We start from the raw sequence: 25,977 nt of genomic DNA on the forward strand, positions 1-25,977 counted from the left end.
GGCACAAAAAATACAGGAAAATCTATACAGAAGCATTGCCTTTCAGTTGCTGTGAGACTGTAGAGGAGTTGGGGTCGTGATACTGTCCTTAAAGTTTCTTAAAGAGAGGGGAGGCTTCTAGGATAAGCTAAGTGACTTATTTATTTTATAACTGAAAGTTTGAACCCCTTTCACTAATTTCACCCACCCTTCCCCCCGCTTCCCCCCACTCAACCCTCGCTTTTGGCAATCACAAGATTTTTTTTTAATCATTAGTTTTAGCAGTTACAGGGATAGTCAAGGATTTGGGCAGAGATGATACAGTCGATTTTGCCGTATTCCTCATTAAGGCTTCCTCCTTTTCAGATTCCCTACCCTCACCCCTGCTATGCAGATGCTCTGGCAGTACCAAGTTTTTGCTGACTTCTCAAGCTGTTAAAACTGCAGCTTTCTACTGGAGTAGCTCACACGATGTGGACTGGGTAGTGCCCTCAGCTGGAAGGCCTTATACCCTTGAACATCACCCCCTAAAGTTCCCTTTTTCTAAAGATTGACTTCCCTCTAGTTGTGCCAGTTATTTGTTGTTCTTCAGTGCTTTCAAATAGTTTTTTTTTGTATTTTACCTGGGGTTTATAATTTTTATCTGCATAAGCCTTGGACAGCATATTAAGGCATCTTACTGTCCTGTATTTCATATTTGAAAGATAAAGATGATATCTAATGATGAAAATGGATGAATGTAATATAGGGACAACTTATTATCTAAATCTCAAAGAAATAGTCTTCAGCATTGGTGGAGACTATCTTAAACTTTTCTTGGACTTTACAATTTCTTTGGAAAAAATTTTCATTGTGTGATGCTGGGCTTCAATTATGGGGAAACTACTGATATTCTTCTGAGTACATAAGATGACAGGAGCTTCTTGGTCAGTCTAATGGACAACATGTTTGGACTTGTGCACCAGTGGCATTGTCTTTGTAAAGAAAAAAAGACAGACAAAATCTAGCCAAACTTGATTCTATATGTGCTATTACTTTTGTCAAAAAAAAAAGTAGTAGAAATTCAGGAAAGACTGGATAAAGATGGAAAGTAGTGGAGGAGTATAAGTTATTAGATAATTATAGAAAGAGGTAAAATGTGACATGTCATAAAGTAATACATGTGTTACCAGCTGAGCAGTGGCAATAACCCAGAAAACATTTATTATACCTCGAAAATTGGAAGACTTATGAGGTGAAGCGCTGTGGAGTAATGACTAGAGCATGGTCTTCGGAATCAGACGTGAGTTTGAACAATAGTTTTGTCATTCACTAGCTGTGTAACCTTGGGACAGTTACGTAATCTCTCTGAGCCTCAGCAACCTCCTCCATGAAATAGAGCATTGACTTAAAAAGTGAGATAAAGCTCCTAGTATGTGATTAGTACTTAATAAATATCAATTTCTCCCCTCAGAGTTCATATACTTGGTAAGGACAATATGTCAAAAGGGCTGCTTATTACATGCTATGGTAGAGGCACTGTACTATAGATAAAGTAGAAAATTTTACTTTGGAAAAAATTTGCCTTGTTTTAAAATATATTTTAAGTATAATTTTAAAACTATTGAGAGCCTCTGTTACATAAGTTATGTTAAAGATGCCACATGAAGAAACTCTTACTTGTGGTCATACATGTTTGAAGTTGATATTTTTTAAATATTTGAGTGTCTGTCTCACATGTGCCAGCTTCATGCTGCATCCCCAGGATACAGTGATGGAGTTACTGTGGTGAACAAGAAGATAGAACATGAAAGAAAGATTTATAAGAGAGAGTGTGGCATTTTAAAGGATATCTTTTCATTCAAGCAGAAAAAACTCAGAACAAAAAGTCACAAAAATCAGTTGAAATATGTAAGCTTTGTCTATTCAGTGTAGTGATCTCAAAATTAATGGGCCCCAAAATAACAAAGTATTCTCAGGCATAGGCTGGCATTGGATTTGGAGTCTAAAGACCCGGATTCAAGTCCTAGTTTTATTTACTAGCTGTGCAATTTTAGGAAAATCACTTGTCTTTTGAATCTGTTTCCTCACCTGTGAAATGAGAGTTATAATCTATTCCACAGGTCAAATGACAGTGCGTGTGGAAGTGCTGTATAAAGTTGAAAATTAAATCAAATGTTACTTTATAAAGGTTGTTTTATTCTATCTCTATACAGTTCATAACTCTTACAAATTCTACTTTATGGATATTAAAGGAGGCTTCTTATGGTCATTAGCAGTTTACAGCATAGCCTGGGAGCTGAAAACTCTTCGCAAGGTCTTTCTCCTTCCTCCTCTGGGTGGGTGGGTGGGTGTGTGTGTGTGTGTGTGTGTGTGTGTGTTTAGGTATTTATGAGTACTAGGCTCCTAACTAATGGTGCCTTTGTGAAGATGACTAGCTAGCTCTGTTTCCCTGGACCTTAAAGCTATGTTTTGATATGTCTTACACACTTCTGCCCAGAGGCCATTATGAGGTCAACTCATAATCAAATTCCTTGAAGGCAAATATCATTTTACTTTTGTATTTGTTCCTATGATGCCTTGTACCAATAGGTAATCTGAGTGTCTGTGGTATTCATCATCTTTGAATGATGTAATTAAAAATTTTGAACAGAGTATAACTATGAAAGGTAGATAATGTTTTAGAAAAATGTTAGAAACAACCTGAGGTGTCAATCTTACTAATTAGCATACGTTAAAAATATTGGAAAAAATGTATGCTTAACTTTTATGTTAAATGCAAATAAACCAAAGAAACCCTTTTAATAAAATATCGACAAGTCTTAAAATTTTGTTGAAACACATTAGAGGAAAAAAAATAATGTTTGGATAAAGTATCACATATTAAGAGTTTATAAAGCGAATTTAGACAGTAGGTCATTCAGCCTTTTATTAATTTATAGATGAAGTTGAGCCACAGATAATGTAAGTGATTTCCCTAAGGCTACACATCTCATTTTTGATGGGAGCCCCTACCCTCCTTGCTTAATAACCCAGTGCTCATCCATTATAAGCACATTCTTTTTTAAAAGAATCCCTTATGTGTAGTATACTTCAAAAAGGAAAGGAAAATAAAAAATCTATTTTTGTGCATTTGATAAACATGTAGGCTAAATGGTAATTGTTTAAAATTAAAACTTCTCTACACTATATTTTCCTTTACCATCCACCCCCTACCTCTTTCTTTTTGTTTTTTTGCACTTTTCTGGAAGAAGCGATACACCTGTTGAGGGACAGCGGCCTATTAACAGTGAAATCCTGGGCCAGAGTTCAGTTTCAGAAAAAGAACCTGCAAATGGAGCACAGAATCCAGGACCAGCTAAGCAAGAAAAAAATGAGGTAATGTTTACTACACACAGTGTCTTTAGAGTTATACTCTTTGTGAGAAGTAATGGTATTTGCTTAGATAGAATTTTATTTTATTTTAATTTTTTAAAACACCTACAGCACCTGGTATTCCTAGGTGGTCTCCCATCCAAGTACTAATCAGGACCGGCCCTGTTTAGCTTCCGAGATCAGAGAAGATCGGGGACGTTCGGGGTGGCATGGCTGTAGTTAGACAGAACTTCTTATTAATCACCCCATTTTCTCCTCTCTTCCTTAAGAATATATGGTATTTTTAGTATTCCACTTACATATAGAACATCTGAACAAAGGATCAATAAGGATGTAGGGGATTTAAACAACACTGTAAAACAACTAGACCTAACAGGCATCTATAAAATATTCCAATAATAACAAAATACATATTCTCAAGTGCACATGCAACATTCTTCAGGATAGAACATATATCAGGACACAAAACAAATCTTAATAAATTTTAAAAGATTGAAATCATGTAAAGTATCTTCTCTGACCACAGTGGAATGAAGCTAGAAATTAATAACAGATGGAAAATGGAAAATTCACAAATTTATGGAAATTAGATAACATAGTCTCAAACAACCAATAGGCCAAAGAAGAAATCACAAGGGAAATTAGAAAATCCTTAGAGGCTAATGGAAATGAAAAGAACATATCAAAATGTACAACATTCCAAACTTACAGGGTGCAGCAAAAGCAGTGCTCAGGGGGACATTTACAGCTGTAAATTCCTATAGTAAAAGGGAAGATTTCAAATCAGTAACCTAACCTTATGCCTTTAGGAACTATAAAAGAAGAACAAACTAAAGCCAAATCTAGCAGAAGGAAAGAAGAAAGTAATAAATATTAGAAAGGAGACAAAGTACAGAATAGGAAAACAATAGAGAGAATCAATAAAACAAGAGTTGGTTCTTTAAAAAGATTAACAAAAAAAGAAAAAATACACAAATAAGTAAAATCAGAAATGAAACCGGGCCATTACTATCAACATTTAATATTAAAAAGCATTTATAAGAGAATATTGTGACCAGTTAGTTTGTAAGCCAAAAGATTAGATAACCTAGATGAATTGGACAAATTTCTAGAAACACACAAATTACCTAAACTGAGTCAAGAAGAAGTAGAAAATCTCAATGTACCTATAACAAGTAGAGGTTGAATCAGTAATCAAAAAGCAAACCCAGGATGAGATGGCTTGGCTGGTGAATTCTACCAAACATTTAAGAAAGGGTTACCACTAATCTTTCTCAGAATTTTCCAAAAGTATAAAAACACTTAGAAGAAAATATAGGCATAAATCTTTATAACCTTGGATTTTGTAATGCATTCTTAGAAATGATACCAAAAGCATGAGCAACAAACATAAAAAATGGTAACTTGGATTTCACCAAAATTTAAAATATCTGTGCACCAAAAGGCATTATCTAAAAAATGAAAAGACAGCCCTATGGAATGGGAAAAATATTTACAAATCATATATATCGGATAAGAGTTTATTATCTCTAGACTGTATAAAGAACTAGAGGCATGCCTGGTTTTACTGCACTTCACTTCATTGCGCTTGACAGATACTGTGATTTTATAAATTGAAGGTTTGTGGCAACTCTGCATCAAGCAAGTCTGCACTGGCGCCAAAGAGATTACAATTTGCTGAATGCTCAAATGATGGTTAGCATTTTTTAGCAATAAAGTATTTTTTTTATTAAGGTATGTACATTTTTTTAGACAATGCTATTGCACATTCAATAGATTACATTATAGTGTAAACATGCACTAGGAAAACAAAATTTCATATTAACTTACTTTATTGAAATAATTGCTTTATAACAATGGTCTGGAACCAAACCTATGATATCTCCAAGGTATGCCTGTACTACAACCCAGCAACAAAAATACAAGCAATCCAATTTTTAAAAAAAGGACTTGAATAGACATTTCTGAATGACCAGTAATAACATGAACAGATACACAACATCAGTAGTCATTAGGGAAATGCAAATCACAACCACAGTGAAATATAAGTTCCTAACTACTAGGATGGCTAAAAGCAAAGCAGTGGAAAATAACAAGTGTTGGTGAGAAAATGGAGAAATTTGAACCTTCAAACATTAGAATGTTAAATGGTACAGGCACTGTGATTTGGTGGTACCTCAAAACGCTAAACAAAGAATTACCATATAACTCAGTAATTCCACCTCTAGGTATATGTATACCCAAAAGCATTGAAAACATGGACTCAAGGGATATCTGTATATTTGTGTTCATAGCAGCATTATTTATAGCAGCCAAAAGGTAGAAATAACCTGTGTCCATCCATAGATTAATGGATAAACAAAAGAGGTATATCCATCCATTTCAATAGAATATTATTCAACCATAAAAAAGAGTAAAGTTCTGACATATGCTACAACATGATGAACCTTGAAAATATCATGCTAAATGAAATAAGCCAGACACACAAAGACAAGTATTGTATGATTCCACTTATGTGAATTATCTAGGATAGGCAAATTCATAGAGACAGAAAGTAGAATGGAGATTACCAGGGGCTTGGGGGAGGGGGAAATCGGGAGTTATTACTTAATGGTTACAGAATTTCTGTTTGGAGTGATGAAAATTTTTGTAAATAGATAGTGATGATGGTTGTACAACATTGTGAATATAATTAATACCACCGAATTTTATACTTAAAAATGGTTAAAATGACAAATTTTATATTTACTTTATGACAAAATTATTTTTAAAAAGGACATAATTTTGTCTCAGAGTTATTATTTTTAGTTATGAAATAGAGAACTGTTACTATTTCCTAGAAAAGGGAGACTGTTTTATCTTTAGTTAGCTGTGACTAGGCTCATGGTTAAGCTATTGTCAGTGTTGGCCAAATTTAGAGATGATTATTTTATTTTAGAGTAACCCCAGTTCATGTGATCCATGTAATGTGACCAGACTCCAGCTTGCCAGAGGATTGTTTCTTTGCCAATATTGGAATTCACTAAATATTTAGATACTATAAATTTGAGTGCTATACAGTTGTTTTGGAAGGATAAAGTAGGATGGTTGATATTGCTGCTTCTACTTTATGGTAAAAGGCCTTTTGAGTTCTGAATTATTGTTTTTGAGGAAAATTTTTATAAGTTTCTCTCTAGAGAAACCTATTAAGTATGTTAGATAAGGTAATATTGTGTTTATTAATACAGTCCCTCAGTAAGTATTTTTTCAAGTAATATAGATTTGTATTCATTTTTATCCTCATTCACGTTCTTTAACCATGTTTCCCTTGTGACCACTATAATCTGTATTTTTATTTTGGGTTAGTCAAGGATCTAGGATGACCATTCATTTGGTCAGTCTCTTCCTGCCAATTAAAACCAATTAACTGATCTGCTTGACTATTTAAGACTCATGGATACTATGCTGTTTTTCAAAGAGTAATAGTATATTAAGTATTTTCTAATTGTTAAATATAGCTATTTATATATTCAGTGTTTATAGAAGTAATGTTGAGTTGGGACATAATTCACTCACAGTCTGCTCAAATGCATTTTTTAAAATCTTTTTAAGCTTCGAGATTCAACAGAACAATTTCAGGAATATTATCGGCAAAGATTACGTTATCAACAGCATTTAGAACAGAAGGAGCAACAGCGACAGATATACCAGCAGATGCTGCTTGAAGGAGGCGTGAATCAGGAGGATGGTCCCGAACAGCAGCAGAATCTCACTGAACAATTCCTTAATAGGTTGGTCTTTTAGTCACTTTTTTAAATGTAAGGAATGATTCAAAAGCTATCAGAAGCATGTAATAACTGCTACTTTCCATGTATAGTTTGAAATTTTTAGGCTTTTCAAGTGTTTCAAGTAACATCGAGTTACATAATATCTTGCAGTCACAGTATTCAGAGGGCTCATCTAGTTTTGTCCTTCCCTTTCACGTCCTTTCACACCTAAGCAACAGGAGCAGAATGGTGGTTCAGTGTGCAGGCTGGAAGCAGGCTGCCAGGGTCCAGCTCTGTCCCAGGGCAGCAGAGGACCTATGGGAAGTTACGTAGCTTCTTTTTGCTTGTTTTCTCATCTTCACAGGGTTGCCGCGAATATTAAATGAGTAAAGTGCTTAGAACAGTACCTGGCACTATATGAAGTGTTGCTTGTTATTTTTATTGTTATTTTGAGTGCGTATACTTTCAGATTCTTTTGAATTCAGTGTATTAAAATGATTATTGCATAATCTCTGCCAAGAAAGCATGAATTTATATTGTTTTTAATTGTAGAAAGTATATATTTACATATATAAACACACACCTACATACATATACATGTTTTTTAAATTAGTAAATAAAAATATCTGTATTTAAATGAGCAAGGGAAGATGGAAATTAAATAAGTTAATACATATAAAATTACTTAGAATAAGTCCTGGCATATAGGAATTATGCCGTAATTGTTGGCTAGCATCATAATTTTGATTAGGCAATGCAATGGTGACTGTCATAAAGTTTACTTGGTTCAATAATACTGGAAGTAATCTGCTTGTCGCTCCGAGGCTTGTGCAGGTCAGTGATCCTGAGATTTATCCTGTCTACAAACCTTCACACAAGGAATATTTATAATGGTAATCTAAAGAGTCTAAGTAGGCCTCTAAACATTCAATTCGAAGATGGTTTTTTTATCACCTCTGATTAAGTCAGTGGCTTATCAGAATTATCCTAATTTGATGAATTGTCACTTCTGGTTCTTGGATGCCTTCTTCATATCCATAAAAGTCATGGTTACAGTTTGACTTCTTGAGCATTTTATTTTTCAATGAAAGCAGATATCTAGCATTAAGTCAGAAGATGGAGTGACAAAGTTCTGTGATCTCAGAAGTGGTAGGCATGGACTCCTCAGAAAAAAAGTTAAACTATTCCAGACAGTTTATCCTTCCTTTAAAGACATTATTAATAGAATTAAAATTATTTACTGTAATTAAGATTTAGTTTAGAGCATATTTGTTGTTAACAACTATTCTCAACTTCTTTAGAGATTAGAATTTAAGATGACATTTATGTTATAAAAATCCATAGGATAACCAGGCCTATTGTAAGTATTAATCGAATGTCTATCCTAAGCTTTTGTAAATAGTTTCACATAAATTCTCTGTTGTTCTCTTAATTTTTTCTAATCTATTTTATTTTTTAACCTTTAATGTAATACTTTTATTAATTTTTTTTCTAGGCCCTTAGTTTTATATATCTGAACCTGTGCAGGGACTTTAGAGTACCTGACTAATACCAAGGACAAATTGAATAGAGATAGAATCTATAAATTAAAAGGTGCTTTTTCCCCTTAGTGTTTTATTCTTCTAAATCATTCTAGTAGCAGAGCTTAGCTTCCAGATTTAATTTTTGCTTCTTCGTTCCAGGAGGCATAGAAAGAGGAAGAGAAATAAGAGTTGTTATATAATAGATCTTATTGGAAAAAAACAACTAAAACATGATAGGATTTTTATTAACAGTACTGTATCATCACTTTATACCTCTTAATATTTTGTTTCTATTTTTTTTCTAATACTAATAATTGGCACCACTGATTTGGCACTTATTATAGGCTTACCTACCTTCTACCACCCTTCCCACTGTAGAGAGTCAAAATGATATGTTAGCATTTTCGACTCCTTATGCTTAGCATTTACCAAATTTATTTAACCTCAGACTTTTTTTTTATGGGGAGCATTTCGCAGGATTAGTGTTTTATAGAACATTTTGGAAGTACTGTCTATTTAAAATGTTTAACCTAGAAATATTTAGTAATGGTTGCCAATTCCTTTAATACTATCAGCTGCTCTTTTAAAATCTTAAAGCCTTAAACACATACCCACTCAAAATAATGTTAGCAAACACAATGAGCTACTATACCTCTTCGTAATCATACCCCTTGTGTAGTTTATCTCATTTTGAATCTAGGCTAGAGAGAGTGATGTTGGGTCAGTTCTGGGTCTAAATCTTAAGAAAGCCTGACAGCTTCTTTTTGGAGCTATGAATACAGTATAAGTAGTCCGGCTGCCCTAACATAGAAACTTGTGGTGAGGGAAAGGCCCTGAGGCTAACTTGTTTTGCTCATATTTTATCTCCCTAGTGCCTGGATCAGAGTCTGACAAATGAGCAAATGAATGAATATATTAATAATAGGGATGCCCAGGGTTTGCTCTAGTCATTTATTTTCTGGTTGACATGATATTACTAAACAGATGAAATAACAGTGATTTGTTTTGTTGTGTTGGTGAGAAATTTTGTTAGTGGTGATATTTTTATTGATTTTGGGGAAATTAAGTTTTGTTTGCCTTTTTTAAAAATTAAGTTTAAATTGAAAATTAAACCAAAGTTATACCAGAGAAGAAACAGATTTTAAAAATGTTTTTATGGTAAAAGGTATTTAATAGTAATGATACCCATTATGTCTATTTCCTTTACGGTGGTATGATATAAAAAAATGTGGATCTTTTTTCAGTATCTTGGTTATGCTTTAAGCTGAAGATGATAATTTTTTAGTACTAAATTGGCCAGCAATTATATATTACATGTGCATGTATTTATATACCTTCCCAAACTTTATATGTTAGGAATGTGATTACTTTTCATTTTAATATGATTACGTTGTTTTATAGGTCCATTCAAAAGCTTGGTGAATTAAATATTGGAATGGATAGCCTTGGTAATGATGTATCAGTGCTCAACCAGCAGTGTAATGGGAGCAAAGGCAATGGATCTAATAATTCTTCTGTAATTAGCTTTACTACACCACCCCAAGACTCTAGTCAGAGATTGACACATGATGCTTCAAATATTCACACAAGCACGCCTCGTAATCCTGGATCAACAAATCACATACCTTTTCTTGAGGAATCACCTTCTTGTGGAAACCAAATGTAAGTGCTTTACTTTGTAAAACCTGGAAATTTTAACTTCTTACTAATGAATAGAAATATAGAAATTCAGACTTCTCTTTGGAGACTTACAAATAGTTTTTGGAGCTCAGTACCTACCAAGTTTTTTTCTAATATGCCTTCATTTATCTATATTCTCTTCTACTGACTTTTAAGTCTCCTAATAGTCTTTATTCCTCTATCTCTCTTTTCACTTTCTTACCACCATCAAGACAATTTTGTTTTTTTATGAGCCATCTTACTCAGAGGTCATATCGTTTTAGGCTTTATCTTCTCCCTGATTTTCTTTTTTCTTGCCATTAGTACCTTTCAACAAGTAATCTTTTAATTCACAGACTTCCAGGGCACAAGACATTTGAACGTGGTAAAATGATTGCACAAGGCCGTCTTGGCAGTGCTGGCAGTTAGAGCAGTTGAACTCTTCTTGCATATTTATTAGTCAGGGAAAATTTTTTTAACTTGCTATCATTAGTAAACAAGTGTTAATTCATGCAGTGGCAATAGTCAAGCATTTTTTTCATCTTCTCTTTATATTAAACACCTTTGAAAGAGGTTCATTTGAAAATGCTTAACTTGCCGTTGGCATTTGAATGCTTATAGGAATCGGCCTTGTAAATTTAGTATCAGAATCTCTGGTTTTATTCTTGAGAGCACAAGTTTATCTAATATTTGCTTCTTTATTATAGTACCTTTAACACTTGTTTTGTGTATTTCCAAAAGTAGAACTCAAACTTTAATTTTTATTATTATCAAAGTAATATACACACATGGACTAAAAACACAAATAGCATTTCAAGGCTTAATATAAAACAGAATCCCATCTTTTTCATGATTTCTACTTCCTGTAGGCTGTCATTTTGAACCCAGTTAGCTGTTTCTTTTGCTGTATAGCCCCACATTTCTGAATAACATGTTTCTATTACTATTTTTGTTCATCGACTCCCTGCCAATTACATTTAGCTACCATATTCCTCACCCACAATGCACTCATTTTGTCTACTCCTTCTTCCTAATATATATCAATTTTTGTTTAAATCAGTATTCAGTGTTAACATTTCTGTGGCCATGTAATGTTATTTACAACTGATTACATGTCCTTTTCATGCAATTTTCTGTTTGTCATGGGGATAGTAATTGCCTCACTTCTGGTGTGCATGTGATGTATGCATGCTTAGTTTTCTTAGTACCTATCACCAAACTATATGCAGATGCTTTGACAGAACTGTAAAATTATAAAATTCTTATTACAGTAAAAAAATATCAAGTACTTTCTCTTTTCTACTTTTTTCCCTTCTGGAGACATCCCTCCAGTATCACTCTTGCCTCGCTTTGTATTTATTGCTTCTAGGCCATTTTATTCTGGCCTAGAGAGTCCCAGGACTTGCTTGGTGTTACTGAATCTAGAGCCTCTTAATTAATGGCTCTAGAGAGTAACTTTGACTGGAAATAATGAGGGTTATTTGCAAAAAATAAAAAATAAATAAAGAGAGATTGAAAGGGTAAATTAATTTTTGTTTCGATATTCAGAATAAACATATTTCAATTTCTACTCATACAGCTCATCAGAACATTTGGTCATTAAGCCACCTTTCGGAGATTCTGCAGGGAATCTGTCAAGATCAAGAGGGGAAGAGGTAATACTTTGGGGGAAGGAAATTTCAGTGTTTTTATATATACTTGGAAAGTTTGCTAAGGAAGTCTATTCAAAGAAAGGACCATTTTTGGAAATGGTCATTATTGTTAATGCTGGTATTTATCTCAAGGTAGTTGAGCTTTCACTGGGCTAAGTGAGGAGGGTGCCTCAGAAAACACATCAAAGAGTATTTATATTAATGGCCCAGTAGTGATCTTGGTCCACAAATCGGGGTTGTGCACTACTCTCTGAACCGTGTGATTTACTCGCAGTCATTATCGATATCTCCTTTGGGCTTCTCATCAGTGCACCCTTTTTGTGCTTTAGAGCCAGACACCTTCCCTAACTAGTATACAGCTTTACTCTTATTTTCTCTAGTCAAATTTTAACCCCATATACAAAGTCATTATTTCAGATGCCTATGGGGTCAACCAGCTAACATAAATGAATAAAGTTGCTGATTTTTGTGATGAGCACAAAGGAATATTTGCCTCTTGCACAAATATGCTCACCTCGTTTTTACAGTTCTTTTGATTTCCAAGAGAAGATAGAGCTATAGACTTTTATGTGAACTTTATTTTTAAAATGACAAGTTAAAAAAAAAATTTAAACTCATTGGAGAGGAGCAATAGTTTGTGGTTCTGCCACTTTTGCTATAAAACAACCCTTAATAATTATTATTAATGTGCTACAGGCCATTTGATCAAGTAATCTTTACCCTCCTATTTTCTCTTATCTACTCATGCTATTCACTTGGAAAATGGTCATATTTCTTGTATGTGAATTATTAAAAAATGTAGCATTTCTGGTCAAATAAATTCATATGAATACTATAAAAATTTATGACACACATAATGTGACATATCAGGTTGATTCCCCTACTCCCCCATAAGGATGTATTGCACGAATACATAAAAGTTTGAGGTAGAAAGAGGCATAATCTCTTAATTGATAGAGTCACCATGAGCTCTCAGGATACAACCAGAGCTGAAGTGGTTTACCTTTGTTATGTACTTGGCATTCATACTTCTCAGGGACTTGATTTGGTTGGGTCTGTTGACCACACCCAGTCTGGACGTCCTGCTTCCAGGGCCAGTCATTCCTGGTCAGGGTAGCAGTGGGGCTTCAAATGACAATAGCAGGAGTCATCAAAGCTTTTATACAGAACTACTTACTTTCTTCAGAAGAGGACTGTAGGCAAACAGGTTGACATTTTAAAATAAAAATGAAGTTCAAATTAAATGTTCTGATTAAATCATTTTTACAGTTTTAAAAGAGTATTTTACAATTTCAGTTCGAAATATTAATTGCTGGAGATAATGCCAAACTTTTTTTTCTACCCTAAGTGTATTAGAGAATAGACATTTATACTTTCTACTTGTAGAAACACAAATGGTGTTACGCTGTTTTTGTAAGAATTATGTATATGGGCTTTTTTTCCCTTGACAGTTAAAGAGAATTTAATATAGGAATGCATATTTTTATATTTTGTTATAGTAAGCGAAGAAAAACTTGAATTTCTATAACCTATCAGAACTTAGTTTAGCAATGAGAAGCAAAAAAAAGGAAAAATTTGGGTTTTCTATTTAAAATAATGTATGATTGTAGGTAATGAACATAAAGTGATAAAGTGAATAATACAGTTCATGTGAATTTAAAGTGGGATAAAGATGAATTCTTAAATCATTTTTTCATAGGATGACTTTCATGTTCATTCTTTCCATAGGATGACAAATCAAAAAAGCAGTTTGTTTGTATTAATACCCTTGAAGACACACAGGCTGTTAGAGCAGTGGCTTTTCATCCAGGTGGTGGTTTATATGCTGTTGGTTCAAATTCAAAAACACTGAGAGTATGTGCCTATCCAGAAGTGATCGATCCAAGGTGAGGATAGATGGTTTGTACTGTCATTCTTGCTTTAGTTTTTAATTTAGCTATATTGGTTCCTTTTTCAGAATTGCCATTCAGTAGCATTTAATTTTTATTTCCTTTCCTTTTATTAAGCTTTTTAATTTTTATTTTCATGCTTAGGGACTATATATAAGAATCGGATAATGATTAGGCCATTGTTCACTTAACTCTAGTTTTCCTTATTTCTATGGTTTTTGTATTTTTTTTATCTTAAAGATTCTTATGTTCCAATTAAATTACATAAGATAAAGTAATGCTAGTTATAAACTTAGAGAAAATAAAATATTTCTCATAATAATAATAGCTTCAAAGAACTATTAGGTTGAACTACATGGAATTACTAATATTTGATTATTTTGACCTATAAACATTCTATTTTCATTTGGTCCACTTAACTATGATTTTACTTTCTTGTTTTAACAGATTATTGGTTTTGAAAATATGGCATATGTCTTTAAAAGTATATGTCACTAAAAATAGGCATACGATCTTTAAAGTTTCTAAGAAAGTAAATAGTTATGTAACCTCACAGAAAACTGAATCTGAACTCTGTTCTTTGAATGGTACTCTTTTTGTCAATTTATTTAAGGCTTTACTATCAAAATAAATGAGTATAATAAAGGTCATGAGCAAATTTGATAGATTTTGTTATTAGAGAAATGAAGTCCACAAATGGAATAGTTTTCATATCAGTAGACAAAAGCACCTAAATAAAAAACAAGCTATAAGCCTTTAAAAATCAACTATAAAAAGCAATGTATGTTACATATGTTTTGGAAATTTTTTACAACTCTTAAGTCTTTTTTTTAGTCGTTTTTATTATAACCCTAGTTTGAAGAATGGAGGGGTGAGATTATTTACTTATTTGCATTTTTTTGCATATCTCTGTATCTGAAAGCAGAAATTTAGACTTTTGGACTGAAGTAATGTTTAAATGTTGAAAAGGGAATAGGGCTCATGTTAGATGAAAGTGATATAATTTATTGATGCTCATTGTGTTAAGTAGGAATATGTGAGAGAATCGGCAGAATTCCAAATCAGGGAGTGGAAAATGGCAATAGTCAAGGTTCCCCTGACCTTAAGTTAACTGTTTCTCCTCTTTGTATTTCTCATGCTGGCACAGATGTTTCATAGACTCTTCGCAAAGAAAGGGATTTTTATGAAAATAAATTTATTTAACAAATTTTGAGCTCCTATGTACTAGGTATTATTCCAGGGTCCGGGCACAGTTGTGATTAAATGAACATGTTCATTGACTTTATGGGACTTCTGATTTAGTTGGGAAGATGAATATTATGCAGATAAACACACAAATATAATTTATACATTATGTCAGATGTTATGAAGGAAAAGTAGAAGGTGCTGTAAGAGTAAAACGGGGAGTTGAGAGGATTGGAGAGTTAGAGAAGGGCCTCTGAGGATGAGGTATTATAGTTGCGATCTGAGGATGAGTAGAATCTAGACAGGCGAAGAGAAAGGAGAAGGTAGTAGAGGAAACATGAAGTAAGAAGGAGTTGAGCTTTTTGAGGAACCAAAATAAATTCAAATTGGCGGGAGTATTATGAAATAGAGTGTGATGAGGGTGCAGAGATAGACATGAACTAAATTATGCAGAGTTTTGTAACCAATGGAGTTTTATCCTGGGTGTAGTGAGAAACCGCTGAAAGTTTTGAGCAGAGCAGTGTTGTTGTGATCTACATTTTGTAATGATCACTCTGGCTGTGGGTCAGATGGAAATAAGAATGGATGCTAGGAGAAAGGAGGCATTGTTGTTGATGGCTAGTGTAATGGCAGTGGAGATGGAGCAAAATGGATGGAGGGAAATCCATTTTAAGAAAGAATTAGTAGGCCTTGGCAGTGAATTGGATATATAGTTGAAAAGAGGATCTTTTGATCTGATCTGGTTTCTTTATCAATATTAAGCACCTTCTAGGCATTGGAGGTTTCCTAATCTTCTTTCTTAATTATGAACATTTTGATGCATACACAATAGTAGAGACTAGTACACTGAAATGAAATAGTTGTCAATTTGTCATATTTGCTTCAAACTATGGTTTGTTTGCTAAAGTATTTTAAGGTAAACCCTAGATATGTCATTTTACCTGTTATGGTGAATCTCCAAAAACGTACATTTTTTTACATAGGTGTGACGTTATCATAACTTACTGCAAGTGGGTTGTCATGACAACAACTACCCCTGCCAGATTTTAAACTCTAGACAGAGCTCTTGCCTCCTTTGTTTTTTCATCCTTCCCTTGCCTTCCCTTAACCCTGGGCAATTGCTCATATTATATGTTTAACAAATGTTTATCGAACTTTTTGAGTTTGGAAGAATTCTTAACTCTTTTTAAAATTCATTTGCATTTCTTAAGTTAAAATCCATGAAAAATATGTGAAATGGAGAATTTTTTAAAAATCTCGTTTCCCGTGTGGTCTGAAAAAGAGACTATAACTAGTATAATAATGGTTTATGATTTTACTTTTGGATTTTAAATATACTTTAAATTTATTTCTTCTAAGATGTTGAAAATTGTTATTAACATGTTGTCTGCTCCTCTTGCTCCCTCCCTCAAGAACAACCATAATGGAGAACTTCATAACTTCTAGCAAACAAAAAACTGAAATATCTTTCTGTAATTTTTCTTTTTAGTGCACAGGACATCCCTAAGCAGCCAGTGGTACGTTTCAAAAGGAATAAACATCATAAAGGATCCATTTACTGTGTGGCCTGGAGTCCTTGTGGACAGTTACTAGCAACAGGATCAAATGACAAATATGTCAAAGTGCTGCCCTTTAATGCAGAGACTTGTAATGCAACAGGTAGGGCCCAAGACGTAAGCAGTAGCTCTCCAATGTATTTTTATCTTTCCCCATGTCGTATTTCTGATATATGTCTATACTGTTTTTAGTAAAATCTAAGAATAGAACCTTAAGAATTTTTTTTTTTTTTTACATTCTAATTGTTAGTTGCATTCATGAGGCATTACTCTTTTTTAGTAAGTTCTTATAGATGGCCAGGTTGTGTCTAAACCTTGGAAACTTATTGTTATCAGAAAAATAACTTTTAAATAACTACCAGAATTTTATTAATGTATATTTTCTAGAGTGTCTGTCTGAATTTTTCATATTCTTTGGGATAAAAGACAAGTAGGTAAGCTCTACATTTAGCTCTATTTTACAGATGATGATAACTGAATCAGTGTTTTGAGTTCTTGACGTTCTTTGCTCAGTAAAGTGAATTGATTATAATATCATCAATATAAACCATACCATTCTACCATTATTCTTGGTCAGTTTTGAGGCAGCTTAGCAATCTCAAATTATCATAGTAGTTTGAGCAGCATCTTTTTGTTTTAATTCTTATTGCTGTTTCAGGACCGGATCTGGAATTTAGTATGCATGATGGGACAATTAGAGACTTGGCATTTATGGAAGGCCCGGAAAGTGGTGGAGCTATTTTGATAAGTGCTGGAGCAGGGGATTGTAACATTTACACAACTGATTGTCAGAGGGGACAGGGCCTGCATGCTCTGAGTGGGCATACCGGTACGTGGTATCAGTCTCAGATGATACTTGTTTTTGGTTCAACCTGCACTCCGCCCGCCCGCCCCCCCACCTCTGCATTCATTAATGGGGTATATTTCATCAAAACAGATTTCTTCCAGACAGGACATTTTACTTCCAGAAATTTAAATTGTAATCTTTAGATGACAATACAGTAATGATAGCTAACATTTCCTTGTGTGTTAAATCCTTTACTTATTCACATAATTCCTTAATTCAATCCTCACAACAACCTTATGAGGCAGAAAATTTTTTCTCTCCGTCTTATACTTGAAAAAAGTGAAACTGGAAAAGGCAAAAAGATTTGCCTAATACCTAATACCTGGGTAAATGTGGCAAAACTGAGATATGACCCCTGGCCTGTTTCTTCCAAAGGTGGTGATCTAACCCCACAGTCCTGTGCTTCTCTGTGGAAAATTTGCCATAATTTGAAATGAAAATTCCTTTTAAGTACTAATAAGTATTAAATCAGCTATGTATGCATGTGAAAAATCTTTACCACATATTTGATTAACCAGAATATCACATGCCCAATAATAAGGGGTATTTAGCCTTGAATATGTTTTAGAAAAGTACTGTTTCACAGCAATAACTGAGTATCTGGTCTTTAATAGGACATATTTTAGCACTTTATACCTGGAGTGGCTGGATGATTGCATCCGGTTCCCAAGATAAGACTGTCAGATTCTGGGATCTTCGAGTACCCAGCTGTGTTCGTGTTGTTGGCACAACATTCCATGGAACTGGTAGGTTTTCCTGGAATTTAAATGAATTTTTATGAGAAAGGAGCTTTATAAATTGCACTCACCTACTTTCTCTCTCCTGAAATATATATGTTAAACAATAACAGAGACAATAGTAAAATAAATACTTGGTATTTTATGAGGTACTTTAAGCTCTTCCAAAATGCTTTATCTATTATTTTATTTATAAAGATAATGTTCAGTTTCATAAACTGAACATTATCTTTATAAATAAAATAATAGATAAAGCATTTTGTTTATAAAGATAATGTTCAGTTTATGAAACTGAGGCCCAGGGAAGTTGATATCATGCCCTGATTATTCTGTTAGCAAGGCCGTTTTAGAATTCAGACCTTGGTGTTAATTGTATTTTTTTGTTGTTGCTTTGTTTGTGTCATTTCCATATATTTATCTTTCATTTATGTTTAAACTGTCCTCTAATTGTTTAAATTATTTTCATCTCCTTTTCTCTCCTTTCAGATAATTCAATTTTTTGGTCATCTTCTCTCTTTTGCAACACTAATGTCTCCTTCTGTACTTTTCTACTATATAGATATAAAAATTTTATAGAATTGTCAATGCCCCCAAAGTTCCTCTGTTGACCTCCTTATCCCCATCCCAGCTCTGACCCTAATTTTTTGCTCCCTTTCTTACTCAGATGTCTCAAAAGTCTTGTCTACGTACGCTATTTCCCATTTCCTCACCCTCAGTCTTCAGCCTATTCCAGCCTCTCCTGCCACAAGCACTCTAATAAGAGCTGCGTTTTCAAAATCACCAATAATCTTCATGTCATTTTAAAATCCTCATTTGATTCAGCTCTCAGTGGTGTGCCACAGTTGACCTCTTCCTCTTTTCTTTTGGGCATTCTGTCCTGGATAACTACTGCTTTGCTGGCTTTTCCTCCTCTGTTCAGCCTCTAAATGTTGGCATTCCTTAGGGCTCAGGACTTTTGTCTCCTTTCTTTCTCTAGATGAGTACATCTATTCCCCTAGCTTTAAGTATAACTCATATGCTGACAGGCCTTAAATTTTCATCTCTAGCCCAAACATCTTCTGCGTGCCAGGCTCATATTTTTAACCCACTTACTATATTCTTTTGGCTATTTCACAGGATATCTCAAACTTTACATGTCCTAAATGAAAGTACTGAATCATGACCTCTTCCCTCAAACATAACTGCCCCAGACCTCCTCACCTAAGGGGTCCCACTCACCCATTGTTCATGCCAAAAACTCCGGAGTCTCCCTGGACCCCCACTCCCTTGCCCCCATGTCTCCTTTCCTCCAGAATTCAATCCAAAAGCAAATCCTGTTGTTTTAGCTGCCAAAATTTATCCTAAACCCACCTACTACTTCTCATCTTTACTGCCACCACCGTCAGGTAAACCACCATCTCTCAACCACAAGAGCTTCTTTACTCTTCACTTCCACTTTTTGCTACCTGCAATCTGTGGTCCACACAGCAGCCAGAGCACCTTACACCTCGCTTACAACACTTCAGTGACTTCACGTTGCTCTTAGGTTAAGGTGCAGACTCTTCACCATGGCCTATGAGACTCTGCCTAATCTGGTATTGTGTACCCTTCTAGTCTCGACTCATATCACTTGCTTCTTTAAGTCCTGGAATGTGCCAAACTCCTCCTACCTGCAGTGAATCCACATGCCATTTCCTTGGCCTGAAATGTTCTTCTGCTTGTCTTCTCATGGTTAGGTCCTTCTCATCTTTATAGACCCTGGCCAAAGGGAGTGGTGATCTAATAACTTGAATAATTGAACCTGGTTTTCTGTTTGCAGCATAAACTTAGCATGTGTAAAACTAAACTCATCATATTCTGCAAATCAGCTCTTATTCCTTATTTTCCCTGTTTTTGATAATGGTTCTCCTATTTCCTCATGCAACTATATTTGAAATCCGGGACCCATTTTTCACTCCTTTTTTTGGCCCCATCCAGGCTGTTAGTTGACAAGACTTGATTATTTATATTTTTTTTCTGAAATCTGTCTGTCTGTCCTCATTCTGGCCCTTCTTCTCTTGTTACTCTATTATTGTCTTATCTTCCAGTGGCCCCCGTCTTCTATCATCCATTTTACTTTGATACACATTTTCACATAGGTTACTCTTCCCAAAGTACTGCCTGTATTGTGTAATTCTCTTCCTTAGAAACCTGCGGTTATGTTTCACTGTGCTCAGGAACAAGTTCAAACACTGCAGTTTGGGGTTCAGTATGCCTGATATAGTCTGGTCCTAATGTGCCTTTTATGTCTCAGCTACAAGCTACCTTTTATGTTAACTTGTTAAACCAAGTAACTTCAGGCAAACTAAGCTGCTTGTCCTTAAATAGTTTTGTACTTTCCCTGTAAATGTTTTCTCATGTAATTCTTCCTAATCATATAGCCCCTCTTTTCTCTATCAAAATTTCAAGCGAAGATTTTTTAAATTACATGTGTGTAATTCATATAAACACCCACACATACTCTTTTCTTTCTGTTTACTATTCTTCAGGATCTAACTTGTGTCCTTTTTTTCTGTGAAGTCTTCCCAGGCCACTTTGGTCTAGAGCAGTGTTTTTTAACCTTATTTTCATATTGCCTCTGCTAAGGGGAAAAATGAAATTAAATTTTTTCCTAAAAAGAGAATTTAAATACTAAGCAGTATGATTTTGTTGGGTGTGGTTGAGCTACAAACTATTGTTAATGGCTGAGATTTTTTCATCCTTTGAGGACCATTTTGCACCCCCTTGGGGGCATTGCTCCCCCTACTGAAGACGGATGCATGATCTAGAGTTAGGGCTCCTGCTTGTGGACTCAGAGCCTATTTTCTGTTGGCAGTTATTGTGCTGCTTAGAGTGTCCTAAAACATATTTTGTTATTGAATTTTTTGTTCTCCCAACTATACTAAGCTGGGCTTGGGACTATTTCTGGCCAATACTCAGCAGTGAAAACACTGCAATGGGAAAAGTGGTCCACCTGTTGGCCTATAAGTAACGTTTTCCCTGGGGGTTCTCCCAACTGACAGAACAAAGGGACTTTCTCATTTCTCACAGAATCTTGCTACATACTTTGCTCCTAAAAAAGACACGAATGTTTATTGGTTATTTTGGATTTTTCCATAACAGAGCAGTATTGGTAAGCTACGTCAAATTTTAGTGTATGGTTCAGTGGACATAATTAGCTGTTGCAGTTTAGCTAGATTGATTTTTTTCACGTTGAAACTTCCATTCCTTCTGCTTTACAGGCAGTGCAGTGGCATCTGTAGCTGTAGATCCCAGTGGTCGTCTCTTAGCCACAGGACAAGAAGATTCTAGCTGCATGTTGTATGACATAAGAGGAGGAAGAATGGTACAAAGTTACCACCCTCATTCCAGTGATGTTCGCTCTGTTAGATTCTCTCCTGGAGCTCACTACTTGTTAACAGGATCCTACGACATGAAAATAAAGGTGACAGACCTACAAGGTGATGAAGATTGACTTCTTTCCTTTTTTTTTTTAGTCTCTCCTTTTCTATTTGGCATCTTTCTTTTTTGTTAATCTAGCGAGATTGACATTTTCAAATTTTAGTTTTATAGTATTTACTGATCAAATTTTTAGTACCATACTGAGATGAATTATAGCAAATAAGTAAATAGAGTAGTCTTATTTTTATTGTTCAATAGTTTTTAAAGTATTTAAAAGAAGCAACACTTATGACACTGAATCATTTTGAGTTCAACGATGATAGATGTTAAAATATACTTTTATGTACCCCCACATGGTTCTACTTTAAAAAACTTGGTGTGTAATCTGTGTAATTTTGTCTTCAGTATCTAGCTTTATTTTTAAGCATTCATTAAGCAAATAGCTATTGTGTACAGATAGATGAATAGACAGGCAACTTCCTCTTTGATAGAGCTCCTATTTTAGAGGTCAATTAAAAAAATCAATAAAACAATGTAATTTTAGGTGCTACTAAAAAACTGGCAAAGTAGGAGAGAGACACAGGTGGATTGGAGAGGACAGAGTAGGTCTCTCCAGGGAAGTGCCATTTGCACAGAGACCTGAGTGATGAGAAGGAAGGAGCCAAGCTAGGATCCTAGGAGAAGAGTCCTGAGGCAGGAATGAATTTGATGTTTTCATGGCTCTGCAAGAAGCCAGTGTGGCAAGGGAACCAAGGGAGAGAGAAGAGAAGAGAATAAATCAGAGGCAGGGGTTTATAGGCATTAAAAAAAAAACATAATGGGAGTCCCCTGGAAGATTTAAAACAGGATGTGATATGATCTGAATTACATTTTTAAAAGATAACTTTGAGTTTTGTAGGGAGAGTGGATTATAAATATCAATATCAATGAGGAGGTTATTGCAAAAGTCAGGTGAGAGATGATGGTGGCTTGGACTAGTGGTAGATGTGAAGGTGGTAAGAAGCGACTGAATTTGGGACTTATTTTAATTTGTTTGTATTAAATTTGGGGAGTGAAGGAAGAAAGGAATCAATGCTGATTTCTAGGTTTTTGGCAGGAGCAGCTGGATGGTGCCATTAATTGAATTGAGGAAGACAGGTTGGGGAGGAACAGGTGTAGGCAAGAAATCAAGACTTTGTTGTAACCAAGTTACATTTAAGATGACTGACAGGCAATCAAGTGAGGAGTAGAGTAGCTATTTGGGTACTAGTCTAGAGCTCAGGTGAGAAGTCGAGGTTGGAGATGAAATGTGTGCGAATCCTAATATCTAAGTAGTCATGGTACCATAATACTAGATGAAATTTCCTAGGAAGTGAGGGAAAAAGGGAACAAGAAATCCCAAGGCTGACTCTGGGATTCACCAAACTTTAAGTCAGGAAGAGAAGGGAAACCAACGGAGACCAATATGTAGTGGCACTAAAGTCAAGGAGAAATCAAGTTTAGTGAATTTCAAATGTTACTGTGTCAAATGTTACTTTGTGTATATTACCAAAAACTGCTAAGGTAATTAGCCATTCAGTCATTTATCCCTGTTTAAATTTGTTAATGTATTAATATAGTTTAGGCTTTTTTATACTGTAATGTGTTAAAGTAGTAGGAATCTATACCTGTACTCATTTTGTATTATAAATCAATCTCTCTCTTCTTTGTTAATTTAGGAGACCTCACTAAACAGCTTCCTATCATGGAGGTGGGAGAGCACAAGGATAAAGTGATTCAGTGCAGGTGGCACACCCAGGATCTCTCCTTCCTGTCGTCCTCTGCAGACAGAACTGTGACCCTCTGGACTTACAGTGGATAGAGTACACCCAGTGTCGATCTATGCAGTGAAGGCACGGAGGCTTACGACTACTGAGTTATGAAAATTTCCAATTTGAAGAACACAGACTGACCAGGAAGGTGGCTTAGCACGAGGAGGCCCTTGTTACCGTGTCCCCCATTGGTCGGGGCTGTTGGGTGGTGTTGCTCTGCAGTGCTTTCAGTCTTCCACGTGAGCTCATGCTGCTGTGACCTGCTGTGTGTAGTCTTGTTGCCAAAGTCTGCAGAAGAGCTCTTACGTTGTCGTTGTGCACTCCAAGTCACGGTGGATGATGTGTTTACGGTTTAGTATTAAATGCATTCCTTGGTCTTTGCCTAAATAACAGTTTTATATACACATTGAAATTTAACTATACTTTAAGCATATTATTAACATGTAAGGCAACCAAGTTCTACACAGATTAAACATAGGTGTTCAGAAATTACTTTTGCTTTTCTCACAATCCCATGATATTGTATCAGTTGTCAGCTAGAGGTCAGAATTTTATGTTTCAAAAGTTATATGGTTATTTTCACTAAGGATCATTACGATATTTAAAGATGGATGGGAAACTGCTTCTTAGTTCATTATGTGGTATAGACCTTTCCTTTTTTTCTTAAACCCAGGGATATAATTACTATTTTGTCACATTATTTTGTTTCAGACTTAAAAGGTAAATGTGTTTTGCTTCAGAAACTTGTTAATTTCAGTTTTTTGAATGCAACAAGACACCTCCCTTCTAAACTGAACTGTAGAAGCAGAGCAGCAGCATTGTGTGATACAGCACTTGATGACAGTAAATTTACTGGCTAGCATTTTTCCTCTAAAAAATGAAAACTTTGCCATAGACTGTAGCATGGCTTGAAATGCTATGTCTGCATGATAATTTAAAAATGGAAAATTTAAACTTTGCACTCCAAAAGCTTATTTGGATTTTTTTCTTGCACTGTTTTGTGTAATGCAAAATAATGATTTTATTTCTACGGCATTGTAGATACTAACATTTATGTATCTTTATTTTCATATTGTATAGTAATTTTACTTTAAATTATTAAATAGGCTATTTTATTTATTTCAAATTGCAGTTGAGTTGGTTCTAATTATTGAACTGTCTGTGCACTGTATGTTACAAGCAATTTTAAACTGTTGTATACAAGTGGAAAGGGTATTAGAAGTGTAACTGTGCTATTATTTCAATAAAGACCTCTTGACACAAACTATTTCTGTTCCTTATCTGTGGCTTTCAGTTGTGAGTGTTATTTTCTTTCTGGTTTACTTGGAAATAGTGTGATCCCATGAATGAACCCCACAATCAATTCTTAAGTTTCTTTCTAAAGTTCTTCTACTTTTTAACCCTTGGCAACTGCCCAACTCTGTGTGCCTCTTATCTCTTTTATTCGATATCTAAATATATTGTGAAATTTGATTAATAAAAGTCTGGTAAAATATTTAAATTCTAACAGACTATAAATATATTAAATTGAGTGCTTTAGCAAGAAAGGAAATCTAATTAGGTTGTGGATATTCGGTAGGTACACAGTTTTCCCACCTCAGGCATGCAGAGGGCTCTGCTAAAAATAGGCTGCAGTCTCCTCCTCAGTTTACTTTCATGCTTAATTTCACACTGAAAAGGCAACCCATGAAATAGTATTAAACATTTGCAAATCATGTATCTGATAAAGGATTAATACTCATATAAAAAACTACAATTCAATAACACCCTCCAAAAAAACCTGATTAAAAAATGGGCAGAGGACTTGAATAGACATTTCTCTAAAGAAGATAGATGAATGACCAATAAGCACATGAAAAGATGCTCAACATCACTGATCATTGGGGAAATGCAAATGAAAACTACACTGAGATACCATTTCACACCCATTAGGATGGCCACTATCAAAAATAAGTGTTGGCAAGGATGTGAAGAAATTGGAACTCGTGCACTATTAGTGGGAAAGTAAAATGGTGCAGCCACTGTGGAAAACGGTATGGTGGTTACGCAAAAAATAAAACTACCATATGATCCAGAAAACCCATTTCTGGTATATACCAAAAAGAATTGGAAGCAGAGTCTCAAGATGTTGGTAAACTCGTGTTCGTAGCAACATTAAAATAGCTAAAAGGTGCAGTCAACCCAGGTGTCCATCAATGGATAAATGAATAAACTTTGGTATACAATACAATGGAATATTATCCAGCCTTTAAAAAGGAAGAAAATTTTGACACATTATAACTCAGAGGATCCTTGAGGGTATGCTAAGTAAAATAAGCCAGCCGCAAAAAGACAAATACTCTTATGATTCCACCTATATGAAGGTCCTAGAGTTTTCAAATTCATAGAGATACAAAGTGGCATGGAGCTTGCCAAGGGGGGGGAGGGAGGAAATGAGTAGTTTAATGGATACAGTTTCAGTTTTACGGGGGGGGGGGGGGGGGGGGGGGGAGAATTATGAAGATGGATGGTGGTGATGGTTGCACAATGTGAATGTACTTAATGACACCTCGTACACTTAAAAATGATTAAGATGGTAAATGTTATGTCAGGCGTATTTTAATTTTTAAAAACTAATAAGCAACGTGCACACACAATTTATATTACCAAATTTTAAGTGAC

At 34.8% G+C, this 25,977-nt stretch overlaps 1 protein-coding gene and 1 pseudogene across 8 annotated transcripts in view; one reads left to right on the top strand and one right to left on the bottom strand.

Moving 5' to 3' along the window:
* WDR47 (WD repeat domain 47) overlaps window positions 1-24,583 on the top strand; it is a 45,012-nt gene extending 20,429 nt beyond the window's left edge. For 3 of the 8 annotated variants that reach the window (XM_036235118.1, XM_016155611.2, XM_016155610.2), the window contains 10 exons: window positions 3,210-3,336; window positions 6,925-7,103; window positions 10,004-10,264; window positions 11,841-11,916; window positions 13,642-13,799; window positions 16,477-16,646; window positions 17,196-17,372; window positions 18,005-18,136; window positions 21,367-21,585; window positions 23,224-24,583. In XM_036235118.1, coding sequence (XP_036091011.1) covers window positions 3,210-3,336; window positions 6,925-7,103; window positions 10,004-10,264; window positions 11,841-11,916; window positions 13,642-13,799; window positions 16,477-16,646; window positions 17,196-17,372; window positions 18,005-18,136; window positions 21,367-21,585; window positions 23,224-23,366 — 1,642 coding nt within the window. In that variant the 3' untranslated portion in view covers window positions 23,367-24,583. The remainder of the gene's footprint in view (window positions 1-3,209; window positions 3,337-6,924; window positions 7,104-10,003; window positions 10,265-11,840; window positions 11,917-13,641; window positions 13,800-16,476; window positions 16,647-17,195; window positions 17,373-18,004; window positions 18,137-21,366; window positions 21,586-23,223) is intronic. The other 5 variants (XM_016155614.2, XM_016155613.2, XM_016155616.2 and 2 more) reach the window with 3 other exon arrangements.
* LOC118613010 lies at window positions 3,436-3,554 on the bottom strand (annotated as a pseudogene).
* Window positions 24,584-25,977: the final 1,394 nt, after the last annotated feature.

This window comes from Rousettus aegyptiacus, unplaced genomic scaffold (genome assembly GCF_014176215.1).
Source record: "Rousettus aegyptiacus isolate mRouAeg1 unplaced genomic scaffold, mRouAeg1.p scaffold_m13_p_17, whole genome shotgun sequence".
Taxonomy (NCBI): Eukaryota; Metazoa; Chordata; class Mammalia; order Chiroptera; family Pteropodidae; genus Rousettus; species Rousettus aegyptiacus.